A 17460-nucleotide genomic window follows, 5' to 3' on the forward strand; every position below is an offset into this window, starting at 1 on the left:
TGAAGGGAGGAGCCGGCAAACAGGTTAAGTCACTTAAACCAGAAGACTATCCCCCACTGGATTTGTATGAGATCACATGTTGTTCACATGACTGCTGAATGTGGCCAGATTGTGCCTTGTTGTTCATTCCATTAGAGAAGAGTTGAGTCACAGGCTAATATTTAACAATCAGATTTCATACTGAAACCCAAATTTCCAGCTTCTTAAAAAGATCTTATTTTCCATCCTCACCGCAGAACAGCTGCTGCTCAGGAAGGTTTGCCTTGTAAAACTTCTTTAATTCCACGAGGATGTTTGCTTTGGTTCAATCCCACTTCTTACGCGATAAATAGGAGCATATGCAACACTAAGCACGCTATTACAGGGTTTCTTTGTGTTTAGCAAGGAAGGCAGGCAGCAGAGCAAGCAATGGGCCCCCACTTGCACTTGTCACGGGCCCATAGGAGCCACGAGGACAGGTTTCGTTCTGCTCCACATTTCTCTCCACTCTGAGCCCCAGACCACTGCGGGCCAGTGGAGTAGACCCGCAGTCCAAGGGACTGCATGTCCCATATCACCTTCACCTAGGGGACAATGGGCAGTCGGACAAGTTGAGAGAGCAATCGGGCTGGAGAACACGGACGGAGACGCCGCCAAGCCCCGCCCCGCCCTTCGGGAGCAGTCTAGCGACAACTGGACCGTCTCGCATCGTCCCTCCTCCCACACATCTCTCACCTGGAGCCCAATCTCCACCTCCTCTCCCAGGTCAGCACCCCCGGGTGACTATCTGTGGATACTTCAGTGTGTACCCCTAGCAGGGGAGTGTCAGAAAATAACCACTGCAACACCGACATCGCATGCAAAAAACCCCGACAAACTCCTAAAATCAGGAACACCTAAAAGCCTGTTGGAGCCCCACTGGCTCGGAATGTCGTTTCCTGTCGGCTGGACTGCAGCCCCACCCAGGCAAGGCCTCCTCTCCCGGGTCAGGGACTCCAAAGGCCGGGCGGGCCTCTCCTCCAGGCGGCACCGGACGCGCCTAAGGCCCCTGCACGCCAGAAGGGCTCTCACACCGACACCCGCCCAGCCTGGGTCTCGAAAAGTGCCCGTCGGCCCCTGGGCTCCGACTTTCCCGCCTTGCGCGGACCCCGAGTACGGACGCCCCGGGGGACCCAATCTTCCAGATCTGGGGCCCGCCCTCCAACCGTCCAGATCTGGGACACAAGCCCCGGCGCAGGCCAGCAGAACTCTAAGCAGTATCTGCAAAGAAGGCGTCACTCCACGCTTACTCTCCACTCCTCCGTGCCGCGTTTACTGGGAGCGGGGCGTAGGCGCGCGCATGCGCACTGGGTGTAAACCGCTCGTTGGCAGGTGACCAAACAGACTGCGCAGCCAGAGAGCGGGAGGGAAGCCCCGAGCGTCCTGCGCGTGCGCACCCTCCCCTCGGCTATGCATCCTGGCCTGGAAGACGCGCGCGAGGCGGGGCAGAGCGGACGCAGGGAGGGAGGCACCGCGCACGCGTATTCTGCGCCGGGTCTTGCTGCGTCGTTTGAGAGCTGGGCGCAGGTGCGCGCATGCGCACTGGGCGGAGGGGCGCGCGTTGGCAGGTGTCTGGGCTGGGCGTCGGCGGGCAATGGGGTTGTTGGCGCTGCTGCTCATCGCGCTGTGCGCGCCGGGCGCCCGAGGGCTCTATTTCCACATCGGCGAGACCGAAAAGCGCTGCTTCATCGAGGAAATCCCCGACGAGACCATGGTTATCGGTCAGGCGGGGCGAGGGTGGACAGGGCCCTGCGTGTCCTCCCGACGCGGTCCGGCTCCCCGCTCCTAGCGGCGCCCTGTGGACGCTGGACCGTGGCCGGGGGAGCAGTGCCCCCTGCCCGGCGTCCTGGGAACCGCGGCGCCCCGCGGAGCGTGGGAGCCAGACGGACTAGGTAGGTTGTGACAGCTCTGTCTGCTCCGCAGGGAACTACCGCACCCAAATGTGGGATAAGCAGAAGGAGATCTTCCTACCCTCGACCCCCGGCCTGGGCATGCATGTGGAGGTGAAGGACCCTGAAGGCAAGGTAAGGCCACCTTCACTAGAGCTCTTGGGGTGGACAGAGCTCAGAAGACATGAGCTTGCACTTGGAGAGGTCAGAGTAGAGGCGGGGGCTTTCACTGACTGCTGTGCTGCAGGTGGTGCTGTCCCGGCAGTACGGCTCAGAGGGCCGCTTCACCTTCACTTCCCACACTCCTGGTGACCATCAGATCTGCCTGCACTCCAACTCTACCAGGATGGCTCTCTTTGCTGGCGGCAGACTGGTAAGAGAATTTGCTCTTTGGCCATAGCTCAGAATCTCTCACTTGGTTACAAAATTTTGATTTATTATCCTTATCATTTGTAACACTTTCTGGCACAGTCACAAGCAAGAAATAGACGTTGCCCTTCTGTCCCACAGCCAGGGACAAGAGTGGGTTCCATAGCCTGGAACAGACCATCGGAGGTCCCACCACTAGACACCATAACCACAGAGTGTCTCTGACCTTACGACTTTGGGGTCCAACCCTGTTTCCTTCTAGCGTGTGCACCTAGACATCCAGGTCGGGGAGCATGCCAACAACTACCCCGAGATTGCTGCCAAGGATAAACTGACGGAGCTGCAGCTCCGAGCCCGCCAGTTGCTGGATCAGGTGGAACAGATCCAGAAGGAGCAGGATTACCAAAGGGTAAGGGCATGTCACTGTACTTGGACATGGCAGTTGACCTTTATACCCACTACACTTACTGGAAGTTTCTGCCTGGGGCCTTCCCTGCTTGGGAGATCAGCTGTTCAAAGACTGGAATGGAGGGCTATCAGCCGTTTTTTCAGCTCCATAGAATAAAGGGTAGAGAGGACAGTTCACACTCTATCAATAGCCATTGCCTACCTCTTTACATTGGGATCTTGCTGAAATGGTAAGAGCATGATTTCTGTCCTAGCAGAGATGCTTGTGGAGGGGCAGCATGTCACTTCCTTGGGGCACTTCCAGGGGAACCAGAGGCAGCATTTCAAAAGGCATTTGGTCCCACAATTGAGTCGTCGCACAGGAGGGAGGGGCCTCGCAAATGCTGGGACTGTCTCTCCTGCACATTTAATCCTGCGTCCATTGTCCTACGCAGTATCGTGAAGAGCGCTTCCGTCTGATCAGTGAGAGCACCAACCAGAGAGTCCTGTGGTGGTCCATCGCTCAGACCGCCATTCTCATCCTCACTGGCATCTGGCAGATGCGTCACCTCAAGAGCTTCTTTGAGGCCAAGAAGCTGGTGTAGTGCCCTCTCCATATGACCCTTTCCTGTCACCTCAGTTGTTTGGTACTTTCCCCACCCAATACCTTATCCATCTGGATTTTGAGGGAAGAAACAGTGAAAAAAAGAATATAAGCCACATTGGTTCCATGGCAACAAAGCATTCAGATCAGCCACTTGTTAACACTGGTTCTCAAGGACACATGACATTGGTCCAAGCTTTCAAAGATCTGTCTTGGGGTTTGTGGGGAGTCAGAACTGAACCAGGACTGTCTTGCTGCTTTCGCCACTAGTGATTCCTCTCCATCCTGTCACAAAATGAGCAAATGTCTCTCCTACTGCTTTAACCTCTCTCTTCGTCTGCTTAGAAAGTAGGCGACCAAAATGCCCCACCGAGGAGGCCCCACCTCACTGCTCCCGTCAGTCCTGGGTTCACTCAGTGGCTTCGTGAATGTAAATAAGGGGCAAAGGCCCCAGAGGATTGAAATGTTTTTCTATATATTAGAACTATTTTTTGATAAAATTATATATTTTCCTTCCTAGTTGAAGTGTTACTGCCTTTGTGTGACTAGCTGAAAACACCAATGCAGTCTCTTCTGCATTGTTTACCAATGCATTCTTGATAACTAACTACCATGGCAGCTCTCAGGATTTCAGTTCTCAGGGCCAGAAAGCAGACATGACAGCTGCTCTCAAGGCCTAATCAGAGGGCCAGGCAGAGAATTCTCTGGGACACCTGTGATTTCCGTCACACAGGGCCTGAGTTCAGACTGAGGCAGTGACAGAGCTAGCACAAGGCAGGGCACTCTTACCCTCCCATTTCCCTTAACATTTATTTAAGCTGTGGTAAATGTTTTCTTCATGGGAACCAGATTTGGTTCTTTATACAGATTTTTCCAGTGAAATAAAGCGTGTTGTAGTAGCTGTGTTTGAAATGAAATAAGAGGCTGTGGGCAGAGGGGAGGCACAAAGGGAAATGGAGGAAAGGCTCTTGGTCTGGGTGCCTCTGCGGCTGACCCGGAGTGGATTTCAGCATGTGGGCTTGTGGTGCTAGAGCCTGGCCTGACTGGAGACTCCGGGGTTGTGGGAATGGACAGGGTGGTGGCTCAGCCATTCACAGAGCTCAACCAAGTAGACCTGTCAGCAAGGAATCCTGTGAGGAGATTACGTACCCGTTTCTTAGCTCCCTGGAATCATAAATTTAAACACGTCTTAGTGTACTTCCCTCATGCCCTTCTGCTGTATAAAGCTTAATGCCCTTAGTTGCCCATTCTTGACGTTTTATTTCGTGGTTTTATTTACTTAAAATACATTATTTATCTGACGTACAAAACTAAATTCTGCCCTTCTTGTTTTTCTCTTTATGTTCTACACTATTCCACGTGTGTGCCTACTTTCACTTATAAAAGTATATGCAATTTAGTTGTATAGGCTTTGTCATTTAATATTTTTGTAGATATTTAAAAAATTCTAATTCTGGATGGCCACATTAACGGTCCAGTGAGGTGAAATGCCATAAATGACTCTTCCAAAATTCTTTGGATATTTAAAATAGTTCTTGTCTTCATAGAATTAACACAGGGAAAATCAGGTAGCCTTGGAACTAGTCAGCTTGTGGACCTCTGGCCTGAGCCTCTTGGGGACCATGGGATGTGTCAGGAGGGGAACACATTTCTGCTCTGTGGCTGTTACTAGGAATCTAGCCAGCAAATCAGACACTGGAGCCTGGACTGTGGGAATACAGGAAACTACACAGAAGAGCTGGGGTGGCCTTCAGCAGTCTGTCCAGCTGTGCATCTTAATTATGCTGATACATCAGTGTGTCCTCAGTTTCTCCTCCTGTGAATTTTTTGATAGGAAGGGGAGTGGAGTGAGGACAAAGGTGGGAGTATAGCACACCTTTACACTGATGGGCAGTTGGAATCTCGATTGCCAGAGGACAGGCTAATAGGTGGTGGCTATGGGGAAGAGAAGGATTTCCATACTGGTGTGTGGTATTCAGACACATTATGGCCTAGGAAAATGTTTCTGAAAGTTCGGCTACATCCAAGGAATTCTGGTGATTTTTTCCCCCCCAGTACTACCTTGATTCCATTCTGAAAGTCTTGCTTTTTTAGGTTATATAACATCCTTATCAAACAGCCTTCTACCTCCTTACCACAAAAAGGGGGTGGGGCGTAGGAGCCATTCTACTCATCCCATCATCCCTGGCCCAGTCCCCAGCTCTCACTCGGACTGGTAGTCCCCATCTCCATCTTTTGGTCCCAGCCCCACTTTACCTGTGGTGCATGAATTGCTCTCAATTCTCACCCTAACAACAGCCAGAGCCTAACCTCTGGCTCTCATGCTGGGCCCACGTCAGAGTAGATTCATAGGGTCATGTGAGAAACTCGTCAATATAGATTCCCAGGCAACACTCAGGTCCAGCTGTTTAAGTAGGTTTATGTTTGGGGTGGTGTGGTAGGCAGAATAATAGCCTCCCAAAGATGTCCAGTTAGATGTACTAATTCCTGAAACCTGTGACTATGTTAGCAAACATGGCAAAGAGGAACTAAGGTTGCTATCATCTGACTCCAGAACACGGCGATTATCCTGGATTGTTGGGGTGGGCCCAATATCATAACAAAGGTGCTTTAAGAATGGAAGGGGGAGGCAAAAGAAAGTTGCAGTGATGTGAGGTGAGGATCCAACCCTCCATTAACAGCCTTGAAGATAAAGGAAGGGGGCCACAAGCCAAGGTGGGAGAGGCAAAAAAGGGACGATTCCTCTAGAGCCTCCAGAAGGGAATGCAGCCCTGCCAACATTGTAATTTCAGCCTAGTGAGGCCTCCTCAGACTGCTGACCTACAGAACCATAAGATAATAAGTTTGTGTCAAGCCACTAAGTTTATGGTGATTTGTTACAGCAGCAATAGGAAACTAATACAGGTGGGGACTAAGAAAATTTTTTTTTGGCCGCGCTGCACCACTTGTGGGATCTCAGTTCCCCCAAACAGTAATTGAACCTGGGCCACCGCGTGAAAACCCAGAATCCTAACCACTAGACCACCAGGGAACTCCCAAGAATTATTATTTTTAACCAAGCTGTGCAGGCAACATGGGCTGCTAGGTTTGGGAACCCCAGAGCAACCTACCTTTTTGTTTCTTATGCCACTCATTCTTCCAGCCTTCATCCTTGTACAATCCAATTGCTATGGCCTGTCCTTTGGATTGCCTGTGGCCCTGAACCTTAGCCCAGCCTCGGTGACCTCTGTTATATGCTGGTACACCCAGCGTCGTTTTCTACTCTCAAAGCCATTGCCCCGTTACAGATTCCCACGGTTCCCACCACTGCTACAGGCAAACAGCCCTGGAACACATACGCTGGTGCACTTTTCCTGAGTACAGCAGGTGGCAGAGCAATTAGTGCTTACACATAAACCTGACAGAGATCCCCCAGATGCATAATGGTAGGAAAGGGCGCAGGACTCACCAGTGTTTCCCAAACGTGGTAAGCTACCACCCGCAGCATGCCTGTTCTTAGGTAGTACACAGACGAGCACTCTAAACATTGAGGTATTTTGTCAATATAACTAATGCTGGCATTACTACTAGGGCGAGCCTGCCCCTGCCGCTGGTAACCTTAACCTAGCACGCCACTTGGAGGTCGTGTCAGGGAACCGGCGAGGACCCGAGGGGAGGGTCCCCGCCCGGGAGGGTCGCCGCCCCTTGCCGCCCCTCGCCGCCCCTCCCCGAGACCCCCGGCCGCACAAGCCACCGCAGCCGCAGCACCCCGCGTAACACCGGCAGCCCACTTCCGGGACGTGCTGACTCCTTTGAAGCTGATTGGTTGCTGCTCTGACCAGCCCACGCGTCATCGCGTGCTCTTCCTGTCGCGCGTGCGCGCTGTCATTACAGAGCAGCAGCATGGAGGATCCCGAAACGCTGGGCTTTGAACACATGGGCCTGGACCACCGGCTCTTACAGGTACCGGGGAGGGCTGAGGAGCCGGGCTGACGTGGAGAGGGGCGGCGGCAGGGCAGCGCGCCGCCTGAGCCGTCCCTTGTCTCCTCTAGGCCGTCACCGACCTGGGCTGGTCGCGACCCACGCTGATCCAGGAAAAGGCCATCCCACTGGCCCTGGAGGGGAAGGACCTCCTGGCTCGGGCCCGCACGGGTTCAGGGAAGACCGCCGCTTATGCCATTCCGATGCTGCAGCAGCTGCTCCACAAGAAGGCGGTGAGTCGGGGGAGGGGCCGGGAAAGGGAGCAGCAGGCGTCTGAGTTGCGTTGTGCCCTCTTGGAAAGCTGTGCCCGCCCCCCGCACGCACCCAAGTCTTTCCCAAGAGCCGGGTTTTCTTTTGACCTCTTACCCGTGAAGCGTGGTCTGAGAGAACCTGGTGGTTTTGGGGTAAAACGCTCTGGCCTGGGATTCAGGTTACTTGGGTTCTAAGTTCGGGCCCTGCGACCACCGTTCTTTGTGTAATCTTGAGTAAATCGCTTTCTCTTGTTTATACTATAAAAAGTAGGCACATTTTCTTCTCCAGAAAAGCTAATGTCGTAATTGGTACATTTTAAGTAACTTTGTAACCATGAAGTAAGTTATCCTTTTTGAGGTCAGTGCCTGGGAAAAGAGTCTTCTATCTACATTCAGAGGTGGGTAAAGTAAGTGAAGGGATGACCAGACCACAACTGGACTGTTGTGAGGAAGCCACAGCAGTTGGGTCAGATTGTCTGGAAGGGGTAGAGAGAAGCATGCGGTGGCTGTGATGACATGAACCGACCGGCTGAAGTCTTTAATTCGTCTCTTGCAGACAGGCCCCGCGGTAGAGCAGGCTGTGAGAGCCCTCGTCCTTGTGCCGACCAAGGAACTGGCACGGCAGGCCCAGTCCATGATTCAACAGCTGGCTGCCTACTGTGCTCGAGACATCCGGGTGGCCAATGTCTCAGCCGCTGAAGACTCAGCCTCTCAGAGGTGGGTGAAAGCAACAGGGCTGTAGGGGAATGAGTTTGCACTGGGATGTGGGTTTGGGTTTGTGCGCAGCAAGAAAGAGGGCTAATCCAGGGTGAGGTCCCAGCTGCTACCCTCTCCCCAAAACTGAGGTGTTGCCCACCTGCAGAGCTGTGCTGATGGAGAAGCCTGATGTAGTGGTGGGGACCCCATCCCGCATATTAAACCACTTGCAACAAGACAACTTGAAACTGCAAGACTCCCTGGAGCTGCTGGTGGTCGATGAGGCTGATCTTCTTTTCTCCTTTGGCTTTGAGGAGGAACTCAAGAGTCTTCTCTGGTAAGGAAAAGGGGTTGTGAATAGACACTAGGACCTAGAGCGAGGGGGCAGTTCATCTGCCACAGTTAGAGGCTTTCGAGCTGGCGTCTGATGGGGCTCTGTTTCATTTTAGTCACTTGCCCCGGATTTACCAGGCTTTTCTGATGTCGGCTACTTTTAATGAGGACGTACAAGCACTCAAGGAGCTGGTACTGCATAACCCGGTAAGGGTCCTTTGGAAGCATCTAGAGGCGTTGACATGATACTCAAAAGGACTTGCTTCTCCCTTCTCAAAGGAGCCCTTTGTTATTTGGGGTGGGAAATGATTGGTTTAGCATTCCTGGTTCTGATGTGCTAGAAGCCGGTAGTTGTAACCATCCCCCTATCCCCCAACCTAAAATCACTATGTAGTTCCAGATGTCCGCTAGGGACTTCAAACCATGCTTTGCCTAAAGCCTGAGAAGGGACCCCCAAGGGGCACAAAGGCTACTTTGAGCAGCAGGGCTAAAGCTCTCACCTTAGGTGAACTTTACTCTTCAGGAAGGTTGCTGCTATAGGGGTTCTCTCTTCATTACAGTCATTTATAGCATGTTTCTCTGTGTTCTGTGCCCCACATGTTTGTAGTTTGTAGTTTTATGTTCTCTGTACACTACAACGGTTAGCGTGCTTTGAATTCTTACATTACACAGTTGGAGGGGACCCACGGTGCCCTGCACTAACACGTTTGTGCTGTGGTTGGTGAGCCAGTGGCTTGCAGTAGCATTTCTGTCTTCTTTCCTGACCACAGGCCTGTCCTCCCCTAGGTTACCCTCAAGTTACAGGAGTCCCAGCTGCCAGGGCCAGACCAGTTACAGCAGTTTCAGGTGGTCTGTGAGACTGAGGAAGACAAATTTCTGTTGCTGTATGCCCTGCTCAAACTGTCATTGATTCGGGGAAAGTCTCTGCTCTTTGTCAACACAATGGAGCGGAGTTACCGGCTGCGCCTGTTCCTGGAGCAGTTCAGCATCCCTGCCTGTGTGCTCAATGGAGAGCTCCCGCTGCGCTCCAGGTGTGCCATCTCCCATGTTTTGGTTGAAGATCATGCCCAGGCTCTGGGCTTGACTGATCCTCGCTGACTTTATCTGTCACAACTCTGCGGTACCTACTGTAATTCCATCTTCATTTGAGGAGGTTGAGGCACAAAGATTAAGTCGGGGAAGAGTTGAAGAAGAGGGAAGAGTCAGGAAGGGTGACCGTTATGACCAAGCAGGGGGCAGGAGAGGGACCTCCAGCCTGCTCTTGGGGCTCACTTCCGTCTGCTCTCGGGCCACAGGTGCCACATCATCTCACAGTTCAACCAAGGCTTCTATGACTGCGTCATAGCAACAGATGCTGAAGTTTTGGGGCCTCCAGTCAAGGGCAAGGATCGGGGCAAAGGACCCAAGCGGAACAGGTGAGTCCACACTTCTCTCCTCCCAGCCCTCCCCAGGGAGACCTGCTTTTCAGCCTTTCAGAAGACTGTGAGTATGGGGGCAGGGAGTGAAGGGCCAACACACGTGCTGCATGGGCAGCAGGAAGGGCCAGACTGCCTGGTTTGTTGGCGTGCCATCATCCTGTGAGGGGAGGTGGCCCAGCCTCCAGTGGCTGTGACTTTCGGGAAGGATCTTTCTTAGGGGGAAAGAGGAGTCCCCAGTCTCTGTCTGCCTAACAGGTTGGCTGGCTGGGAATTGTTATCGGATTGACGGTGGGCAGTGTTGCCCCAGAGCTGAGGTCAGAGCCGGGTTTGGCTGCCCCCACTACCCTAGTTCCTGTTCCAGTTCAGATGCTTAAGAGTCTTACACGTGTCAGGGTCCTGTAGTTCCATACAAGGCTTTGTGTAGAGACTTTGCTGATTAAATAAGCTTGAGAACGTGGCCTTGGAGGAGAGGAGGGGTCTGTCTGAGGTCGGGGCGTTTTCCTGCAGGGCCGCTGATCCGGAGGCTGGTGTGGCCCGCGGCATAGACTTCCACCACGTGTGTGCTGTGCTCAACTTTGATCTCCCCCCCACCCCCGAGGCCTACGTACATCGGGCCGGCAGGTAGGAGAACTGGGGTGTGGTGGGCTGGGCACCTGGACGGAGGGCACACTGCAGGACACATAGCCAGAGACACGGGCTGGGCCGTCTCTCCTTGCAGGACGGCGCGTGCCAACAACCCAGGCATCGTCTTGACCTTCGTGCTGCCCACGGAGCAGTCCCATCTGGGCAAGATCGAGGAGCTTCTCAGTGGAGGTAAGAGCCCAGCTCTCACTGGCCTGCGCCAGGGCCAGGCTTCTGCCATGACACCGTAGACCCGGTGGTGGTGGTGGTGATGGCAGCAGGGACACCGACACAAGCAGCAGCCGCCCGCACACTTGGCCACGCTGTGCGCCATGTCGCTCCACCTGTCCTTGCCTTTCCCTGGGTGGCAGGCACTGTCCCCCTTCACAGTCAAGCCAGCTGAGGTCCAGAGCCGTCGTGTAATTGGCCAAAGTCATGTTTATTCTCTTCCTCATGGGGCAGAAGGGCCAAGGGAAGAGGTTTGGGAGACAGGGTGGGACTGGTGGCATCTCAGAGGAGACCCTGGGAGAGGGGGCTGCTGCGGGGTTTCTGCGCTGGCGCCTTCGGGAGGTCATGCTGTAGCGGGGCAGCCGGGCGGCGTTCCAGGCTGCAGGAAGGGCACGCTAGCCGGGGCTGGGCAGGGCTGCTCCACCATCCAGCAGGTTATGGGTGGAGGGTCCAGCCTGGGCTTCCTGTGGGGCCTCACTGCTGCTTGCCACATGGGCCGAGAAATGACACGCTCACCGCCTGGCATTGAGCCCTGGGCTTGTGTAGAAGGTGGCCTGGGGCACCGCGTGACGGGGGATCGAGGGACGACTCTGGGCCTTGCTTCTTTGTGCCCTGGTTTCCTTACCTGAAATGGGTGAAGCCCCTGCTGCACCGCCAAACCCCGCCCCCCCACCCCGTCTTCTTTTGTAAACATCGAGTGACCCAGGACGCTACTATGACAGACCGGTGTCTGACGGAAAGGGCTGGTGCTCCTTAGTGCTCCGCGGCTGTCATCACGGGTACCTCGTGGCTGGAGTGGCCTGGAAGGAGGAGAGTGGGCGGGTGGGCAGGTCCTGAGGCTGAGAGATGTGACAGGAACCCAGGACGTGGGGACAACAAGCCGCCCTGGCCACAGCAGAGTGGATCGCCTGTTGTGAACTGTCCGTGAGACCCAGGTGTTTTTGCGCACGTGTGCGCTGCAGGGAAGGAGTGGGCTGGCTCCCTGGCTGCCTCGCCCCAGCGTGAGGGGTGCCTCACCCCTACCTCTAAGCAGTAGGCCCCCACTAGACCCCAGCCTGAGCATTCAGCCCAGGGGAGCCTCACTGCCATCTCCTCCACAGGGAGCGGAGCCCCCATCCTGCTTCCCTACCAGTTCCGCATGGAGGAGATCGAGGGCTTCCGCTACCGCTGCAGGGTGAGCGGGGCCCCCTGGGGTCGGGAGTGCTCGGAGCTTCTCTAGGACCCAGCGTCAGGCCCTTGCTGCTGAGCACCCCGGCACGGCAGGAGGGCTGGCTCACAGCCCCACCGCCTTGACCTTCGGTGTCTGCCCCCAGGACGCCATGCGCTCTGTGACTAAACAAGCCATCCGCGAGGCGAGGCTGAAGGAGATCAAGGAGGAGCTTCTGCACTCCGAGAAGCTCAAGGTGAGGGGCCGTGGGGAGGGAGGGGCGAGGCTTCAGGACATCGCCCTTCCAGGAGGCTGGCCCAGCTATGAGCGTGAGAGGCAGTGAACTGGACAGCTAGCTGTGCCTTCAGCAGGTCGGTGGGGAGGAAACAGGCCAAGAGCGGGTGAAGGACGCCAGCTGTCCTGTTAGGAGGTGAATCAGCCTGGCCTCTGTGGTGGACAGTAGCTGTGTCCATCAGAATCACAGCTCCTGGAGTTTATTTTCTTGACGTGCACAGTCGCACGTGTGCCCGTGTTCGTCATGATTCCCCAGGTGGAAACACCCGGGAGTCCTCCACAGAGACGCAGGAAGCCAAGTTGGGTGCATCCACGCGGTGCGTGTTACACAGAAAAGGAAGAGGCGGCTGTTTGTGTGTCAGTGCAGGACGGCCCGTGGGGTGATGATCAGTGAGGAGGGTGCGGCAGGCTCCTGACCTCCCCACAGAAAGGGGAGTGGGAACGGGGACACATGCCTTCCCATGTGTGCAGAGCACTTGAGGGGAGGTGAGAAACCAGGTCAGGAGCTGGCTCTGGAGGGGGATCAGGTGACCACAGATGAAGGTGGTGTGAGACCTTAGCCCTTGAAATTCTGGAAGACCGATTACCAGTTCAGAAACTCCCCTGTGAAATTGCAGAAGGAGGACTGACCCCGCAGTGCCCACTTCTCTTCCCCTGCCAGACGTACTTTGAAGACAACCCCAGGGATCTCCAGCTGCTGCGGCACGACCTACCCTTGCACCCCGCTGTGGTGAAGCCCCACCTGGGCCACGTCCCTGACTACCTGGGTGAGCAGGGCTGGGGGACGCGGTGGGCGTTTGTCCCTCAGCTGCCGTGCACTGGGCTGACACAGGACCACGGGGACTGGGCAGCAAGCATGCACACAGACACAAACGCACCTCTGTTCACTCGCTTGAACTGAGCCGCACAGCCTCCTGGGTAGGCATTGCTGTCTCTGTTGGGGAGACAGGAAACCGGGCATTCAAGGCCAGGGGTTTTCGCCCCAGAGCCTGGCCCAGTGAAAGTGCGAGCCAGTACCTGGCCAAGCAGCCGCCTGGGCGTGGAAGGGAGTGACCAGGTGCGGGGGTGGGGGTGGGGTGTCGCAGGTAAGAGGCAGTGCTGCGCGTGCTGGAGAAGACTCGGGATTAGTGACCGGGCCAAGCCGGGGGGTGGGAGGTGGCTGGAGTCCCTAGAACAGTTGGCAGAGGGGACAGAGAACAGACCTTGTGGGGACAAGGGATGTCTGGGTTGCAGCTGTGAGGACAAGAATGGACCCTGAGATGGTTTCTATGACGTAGAGGAGGCCAAAGCCCAGCCGAGGTGTTCAGGAGCCTGGCTCCGTTTACACCTGGGTAGCGATGTCCCTTGTGTCTTTGGTGACGAGTGTGTGTGACTTTTATGCTGAAGATGTTTAAAGTGGGTTAAGGAAGACGAGTGGTGAGTGCAGACCCCTTCCCCAGCACCCTGCTGGATTGGCATAAACTGGCAGGTGTGGCAGGAGAGGCCCCAGCGAGTGGAAGGGAAGGATCCAAGAGATACGGGAAAATACCAACTTCCGCCAGGACAGTGAGCTAGAGGGGACACCAGCCGGGGTCCTGGTCTGCGGAGTGAGAAGGGAGGGGGGGGGGGGGGGGGGGGGGGAGTGCTCTTGGGAGTGGCAGCTTGAGGTGGGATCTCAGTTCCCTGAGCGGGAGTCGAACTCGGACCGTGGTGGTGAGAGGGGCGTATCCTAGCCCCTAGACCACCAGAGACTAGTAGTGCCTAGGAGCAGGGCCCTGGCTTTTGTCTGCTTTGAAGAAAGAGTTCAGCAATTCTTTAAAATTCAGCAAAAAGTAGTGAGGTTAGTAAAGTTTTATTAGGAGGGAAGATGGGTGCAGAGAAGCATGGGTGGGCTCGAGAGAGAGAGCACGAGCCAGCTGGGAGCTTTTGGGGTGCTTCAAGCCACTTCTGTGGAGGCAGCTTTCCAGTTTCATCTGGCCAGTCATCTTGCTTTATCTGGCTCCAGGTCCATACCTGGTCTGACTCAAGGCCCTGCCGGATGTGTGCGTGCATCTTTTAGCCAAGATGGATTCCAGCACGAGGGTGTTGGGGAGGTTAGCAGACCATATTATGGTCTAGCGCCCCCTCCCCTGAGGAACTGTTTGCTCATGCATAGTTTGGGAGGTCTCCTTGACCCCAAGAATGGGAAATATGTGGTTTCCTTATCTTTTACCTAAGCAGCGCTTAACCCCTCTCTGTTCCTGCCATTCCCGTTACCTTGAGGTGTCCACAGGAGACAAAGTCCAGCTGCTTATCCTGTTCCTATTATTATCTTTATTTTCGAAGTGTAAACAGGAGGCTAGTTGTAAATGGCTAACCTGGGGCCCATCTATCTCCTGCCTCAGGAGGGAACTCCATCCTCTCTGTCACAAAGGAGCAAAGTCATTGCCAGAAGCGTGTGACCTAAAGGGGTCAAGGTGACGTGGGAGGGTGTGGCGGTGTGATGCCCAGAGGCCTGTCAGGACCTGTGTGGCCTGGCCGGATGGGACCCTGTGCTGTTGGGCAGTTGGGAGTGACAGCAGAGCCCAGGGATCATGTAGCAGGTCACGAGCAGTGATGGTGGCACCTGACAGGTGAGGAAGGATATGGGAGGAGGGGCCACATAGGAAGAAATTACATGTAGGGTTTTTTTGTTTCAGCAGCATTTTCTTTCCTTTTTTTTTCTTTTTTTTTTTTTTTAATACTTATTTGGCTGCACCGGGTCTTAGTTGTGGCACGCAGGATCTTCGTTGTGGCATGCGTGATCTTTAGTTGCAGCATGCGGGCTCTTAGTTGCGGCATACGGAACTAGGTCCCTGACCAGGGATCTAACCCGGGCCCCTCTTGCATTCGAAGAGCGTAGTCTTAACCACTGAACCACCAGGGAAGTCCCAGCATTTTCTTTTCTCTGTTACACACTTACTGTGACAAATCTAAATACTGTAAAGAAGTGTTTTAGACGGTGAAAGTCCCCAGAATCCCACCCCTGGGGATAGCTGTTCTTCTGGCCCTGTGCATGTGTGATAATAGATAGTCGTGTGTTCTTAGGCATTTTAAGTGTGTACTGGAGTGCCAGGCACTGGCTCAGAGTGGGAGAGAGCACCCTGGGAGCCAGCTGGAGGGTGGAGCCAGCTGGAGGGTGGAGCTGGCGCGGAGGGTGGAGCTGGCGCAGGGGGTGGGCAGTGGCCGCTGAGCCAGATATCTCTTCCAGTTCCTCCTGCTCTTCGCGGCCTCCTTCACCCTCACAAGAAGCGGAAGAAGCCCCCTTCCTCTAAGAAGGCCAAGGTATGTCCCCTGGGGCCTCGGTGACAGCTGCAGGGCTCCCCTCCCACCTTGCTCCATTGTCGCCAGGATGTGCTCGCCCCTTGCCCTCAGGAGGGAGGAGAGAAGTCCTGAGGACTGGCCCCAAACTCCAGGCCCCTGAACAAGGTTGTGGGTACTGGGGCTCTGCCTTGGCCACCCACGGGGCAGCTTCAGGAGCAAAGGGGGACCTGCTGTTCTGTCCCCACTGCCCTCCTCATCCTTCAAGCTACAGGAGGTAGAAGGTGGGCCCCTGCGGTGTCCACAGCAGCTCCTGTCCTTGGCTCACGGCCTGTATGGCTTGTCAAGTGGCAACGGCACCCCCTTTTCTGAGTCTGTCTCCTTCTGCTCACACGGACGTCCACTCGCCACAGCTAATCCACAGTTTTGCCCCCACAGAAGGCGAAAACCCAGAACCCACTGCGCAGCTTCAGGCACAGAGAAGAGAAGCGCGGACCCACAGCAGCGCCCTCCTAAGCTTGTCCAGGGCCTCTCCCGGGGCTGAGCACAGGGTGTGGAGCAGGCTTCCCAGCCTGGAGGGAGCTTGATTCCCGCACTGGATGGACTGGATTCGGGGCAGGCAGCACTGTGGCCCTCTAGACTTATGGCCAGGGTGGTGCTTTGCCTTTAACAACAGAATAAAAATCCTAGCTGCCCTGGTTTGTGCCTCCTGCCTGTAGGAAGGGGCCATCCCTGGAAACCTTGGGAATCAGAAACCACTTCCAGTAAGCAGTACCTGGCTCTCTGCCTGCTGTGCACAGTGCCTCCTTGGCCAGAAGAGGTAAGCCATGCAGTGCTGCAACCTGCTGCCTTCGGGCCCAGGAGACACCTGCCCTCCTCTGGGTCTCTGGCCTAACCGCCAGCAGCTCCAGCCTTCCTGTCTAGGATTAGGCTGACAGCCTCCCTTCCCTGAAGCTTGGAAACGACTTCTCGCCTGCAGGGAAGATGGTCTTTCTCCAGATATGGACACGTTGTAAATTCAGCCTTCCACTCTCTCAGGCAGCCAGGGACAGCTGTCTCTCCTCCCCAAACTGCTCTCTGCTCTGCTCCGTTCAGCACACCTGGGTGCGGTGTTTTGTTTGTTTGTTTGTTTGAGTTCAAACTCATTTTCCTTTTATTCAAGTCCAAGTTATCGATATATTACATGGTTTGGTACTCAAAAAGGAAAACTTGTTCAGGTAAGGTAGTATGTTATCAGTATTTCCAGGTGGTTGTTTACAGTCAAGTAGCAGTATCAGTAAATCCTTGGGAAGCCCATCCATGGGGTTTACACTTTGTCAAGGCGCAGTTCCTCTGGAGTGGAGATTCCCAGTTCATTTAAAGTTCATCTAGGTTCCTGGATGACGTTAGGGTAGATTTCCTTATGAGGTCGTGCTTTGACCTTAACCTCTAGGATGTGAACTGCACTAGCAGAGTCATTTAAGTGTCTGCATGCCTGCAGTGATTTTGCGTTCTGGAACCAGATCATAGCCAACTAGCATGTCCGTCCCTTTATGCAATTCCCAAGCGTCAGTATCTGGCTTACTGAAGTATGTCACCCAGCGAGCATCACACGCCTCCTCTGTCTCACGTGACCCATGGGACTAGCAGCGAATTGACTGGCTAGCGGCAGCGGGGCCGGGGACTGGAGTGGGGTGCAGGAGGACTCGAGGGCTGGTCCAGGCGACTGCGGCTGCTGCTACCGAGTGCCGGTGGTCAGCGGCGCCTAGCATGATGGTGATGGCGGCGCAAAGGTTAAGGCCAAGGAGAAGCTGGGTGTGAGCTCAGGACCACTCAGGAGCTCGTGGGGGCCGGACTCCACCTGGGTTTTAAATGCACGAGTGGCAGTGTGACGCCCACACGCCCTGTTCCTTTGCTGTCAGCTTAGCTGCCAGGCTGTAACAGTAGAGGGTCCCAACCCACATCTGGGCCTCCCAGCTGCTGTCTGGAGGAGGCACGACGCTGATGG

At 55.0% G+C, this 17460-nt stretch overlaps 2 protein-coding genes and 1 pseudogene across 3 annotated transcripts; 2 read left to right on the forward strand and 1 right to left on the reverse strand.

The window, feature by feature from the left end:
- The first annotated feature begins 1526 nt into the window (after positions 1-1526).
- Positions 1527-4166, forward strand: TMED4 (transmembrane p24 trafficking protein 4). Its single transcript, XM_029234429.1, has 5 exons — positions 1527-1739; positions 1942-2042; positions 2155-2280; positions 2539-2685; positions 3119-4166. Exons 1-5 carry the CDS (start codon positions 1613-1615, stop codon positions 3266-3268), a joined length of 651 nt encoding a protein of 216 aa, XP_029090262.1. The 5' UTR covers positions 1527-1612; the 3' UTR covers positions 3269-4166.
- Positions 4167-7104: 2938 nt separating this feature from the next.
- On the forward strand, positions 7105-16782 carry DDX56 (DEAD-box helicase 56). Of its 2 annotated transcripts, none has more exons than XR_003795351.1 (14): positions 7105-7209; positions 7299-7460; positions 8035-8195; positions 8341-8511; positions 8624-8714; positions 9294-9538; positions 9803-9922; positions 10433-10546; positions 10644-10738; positions 11875-11948; positions 12088-12177; positions 12833-12982; positions 15424-15497; positions 15912-15981. XR_003795351.1 is itself a non-coding variant. In XM_029234452.1 (14 exons), exons 1-14 carry the CDS (start codon positions 7150-7152, stop codon positions 15987-15989), a joined length of 1641 nt encoding a protein of 546 aa, XP_029090285.1. In that variant the 5' UTR covers positions 7109-7149; the 3' UTR covers positions 15990-16782. The 2 variants fall into 2 exon arrangements, 1 of the variants encoding a protein (XP_029090285.1); XM_029234452.1 differs by having other exon boundaries at positions 7109-7209; positions 12877-12982; positions 15912-16782.
- On the reverse strand, positions 16780-17224 carry LOC114902079 (annotated as a pseudogene).
- Positions 17225-17460: the final 236 nt, after the last annotated feature.

Source organism: Monodon monoceros, unplaced genomic scaffold (assembly GCF_005190385.1).
Source record: "Monodon monoceros isolate NGI ecotype Baffin Bay Population unplaced genomic scaffold, NGI_Narwhal_1 Super_Scaffold_2, whole genome shotgun sequence".
Classification (NCBI taxonomy): domain Eukaryota; kingdom Metazoa; phylum Chordata; class Mammalia; order Artiodactyla; family Monodontidae; genus Monodon; species Monodon monoceros.

Coding starts and splice junctions, on each gene's coding strand:
- TMED4 (XM_029234429.1), top strand. CDS start 1,613: ATGGGGTTGTTGGCGCTGCTGCTCATCGCGCTGTGCGCGCCGGGCGCC. Junction 2,043..2,154: donor TGAAGGACCCTGAAGGCAAG/GTAAGGCCACCT, acceptor GCTGTGCTGCAG/GTGGTGCTGTCCCGGCAGTA. Junction 2,281..2,538: donor TCTTTGCTGGCGGCAGACTG/GTAAGAGAATTT, acceptor GTTTCCTTCTAG/CGTGTGCACCTAGACATCCA.
- DDX56 (XM_029234452.1), top strand. CDS start 7,150: ATGGAGGATCCCGAAACGCTGGGCTTTGAACACATGGGCCTGGACCAC. Junction 8,715..9,293: donor AGCTGGTACTGCATAACCCG/GTAAGGGTCCTT, acceptor GTCCTCCCCTAG/GTTACCCTCAAGTTACAGGA. Junction 12,983..15,423: donor CCACGTCCCTGACTACCTGG/GTGAGCAGGGCT, acceptor TATCTCTTCCAG/TTCCTCCTGCTCTTCGCGGC.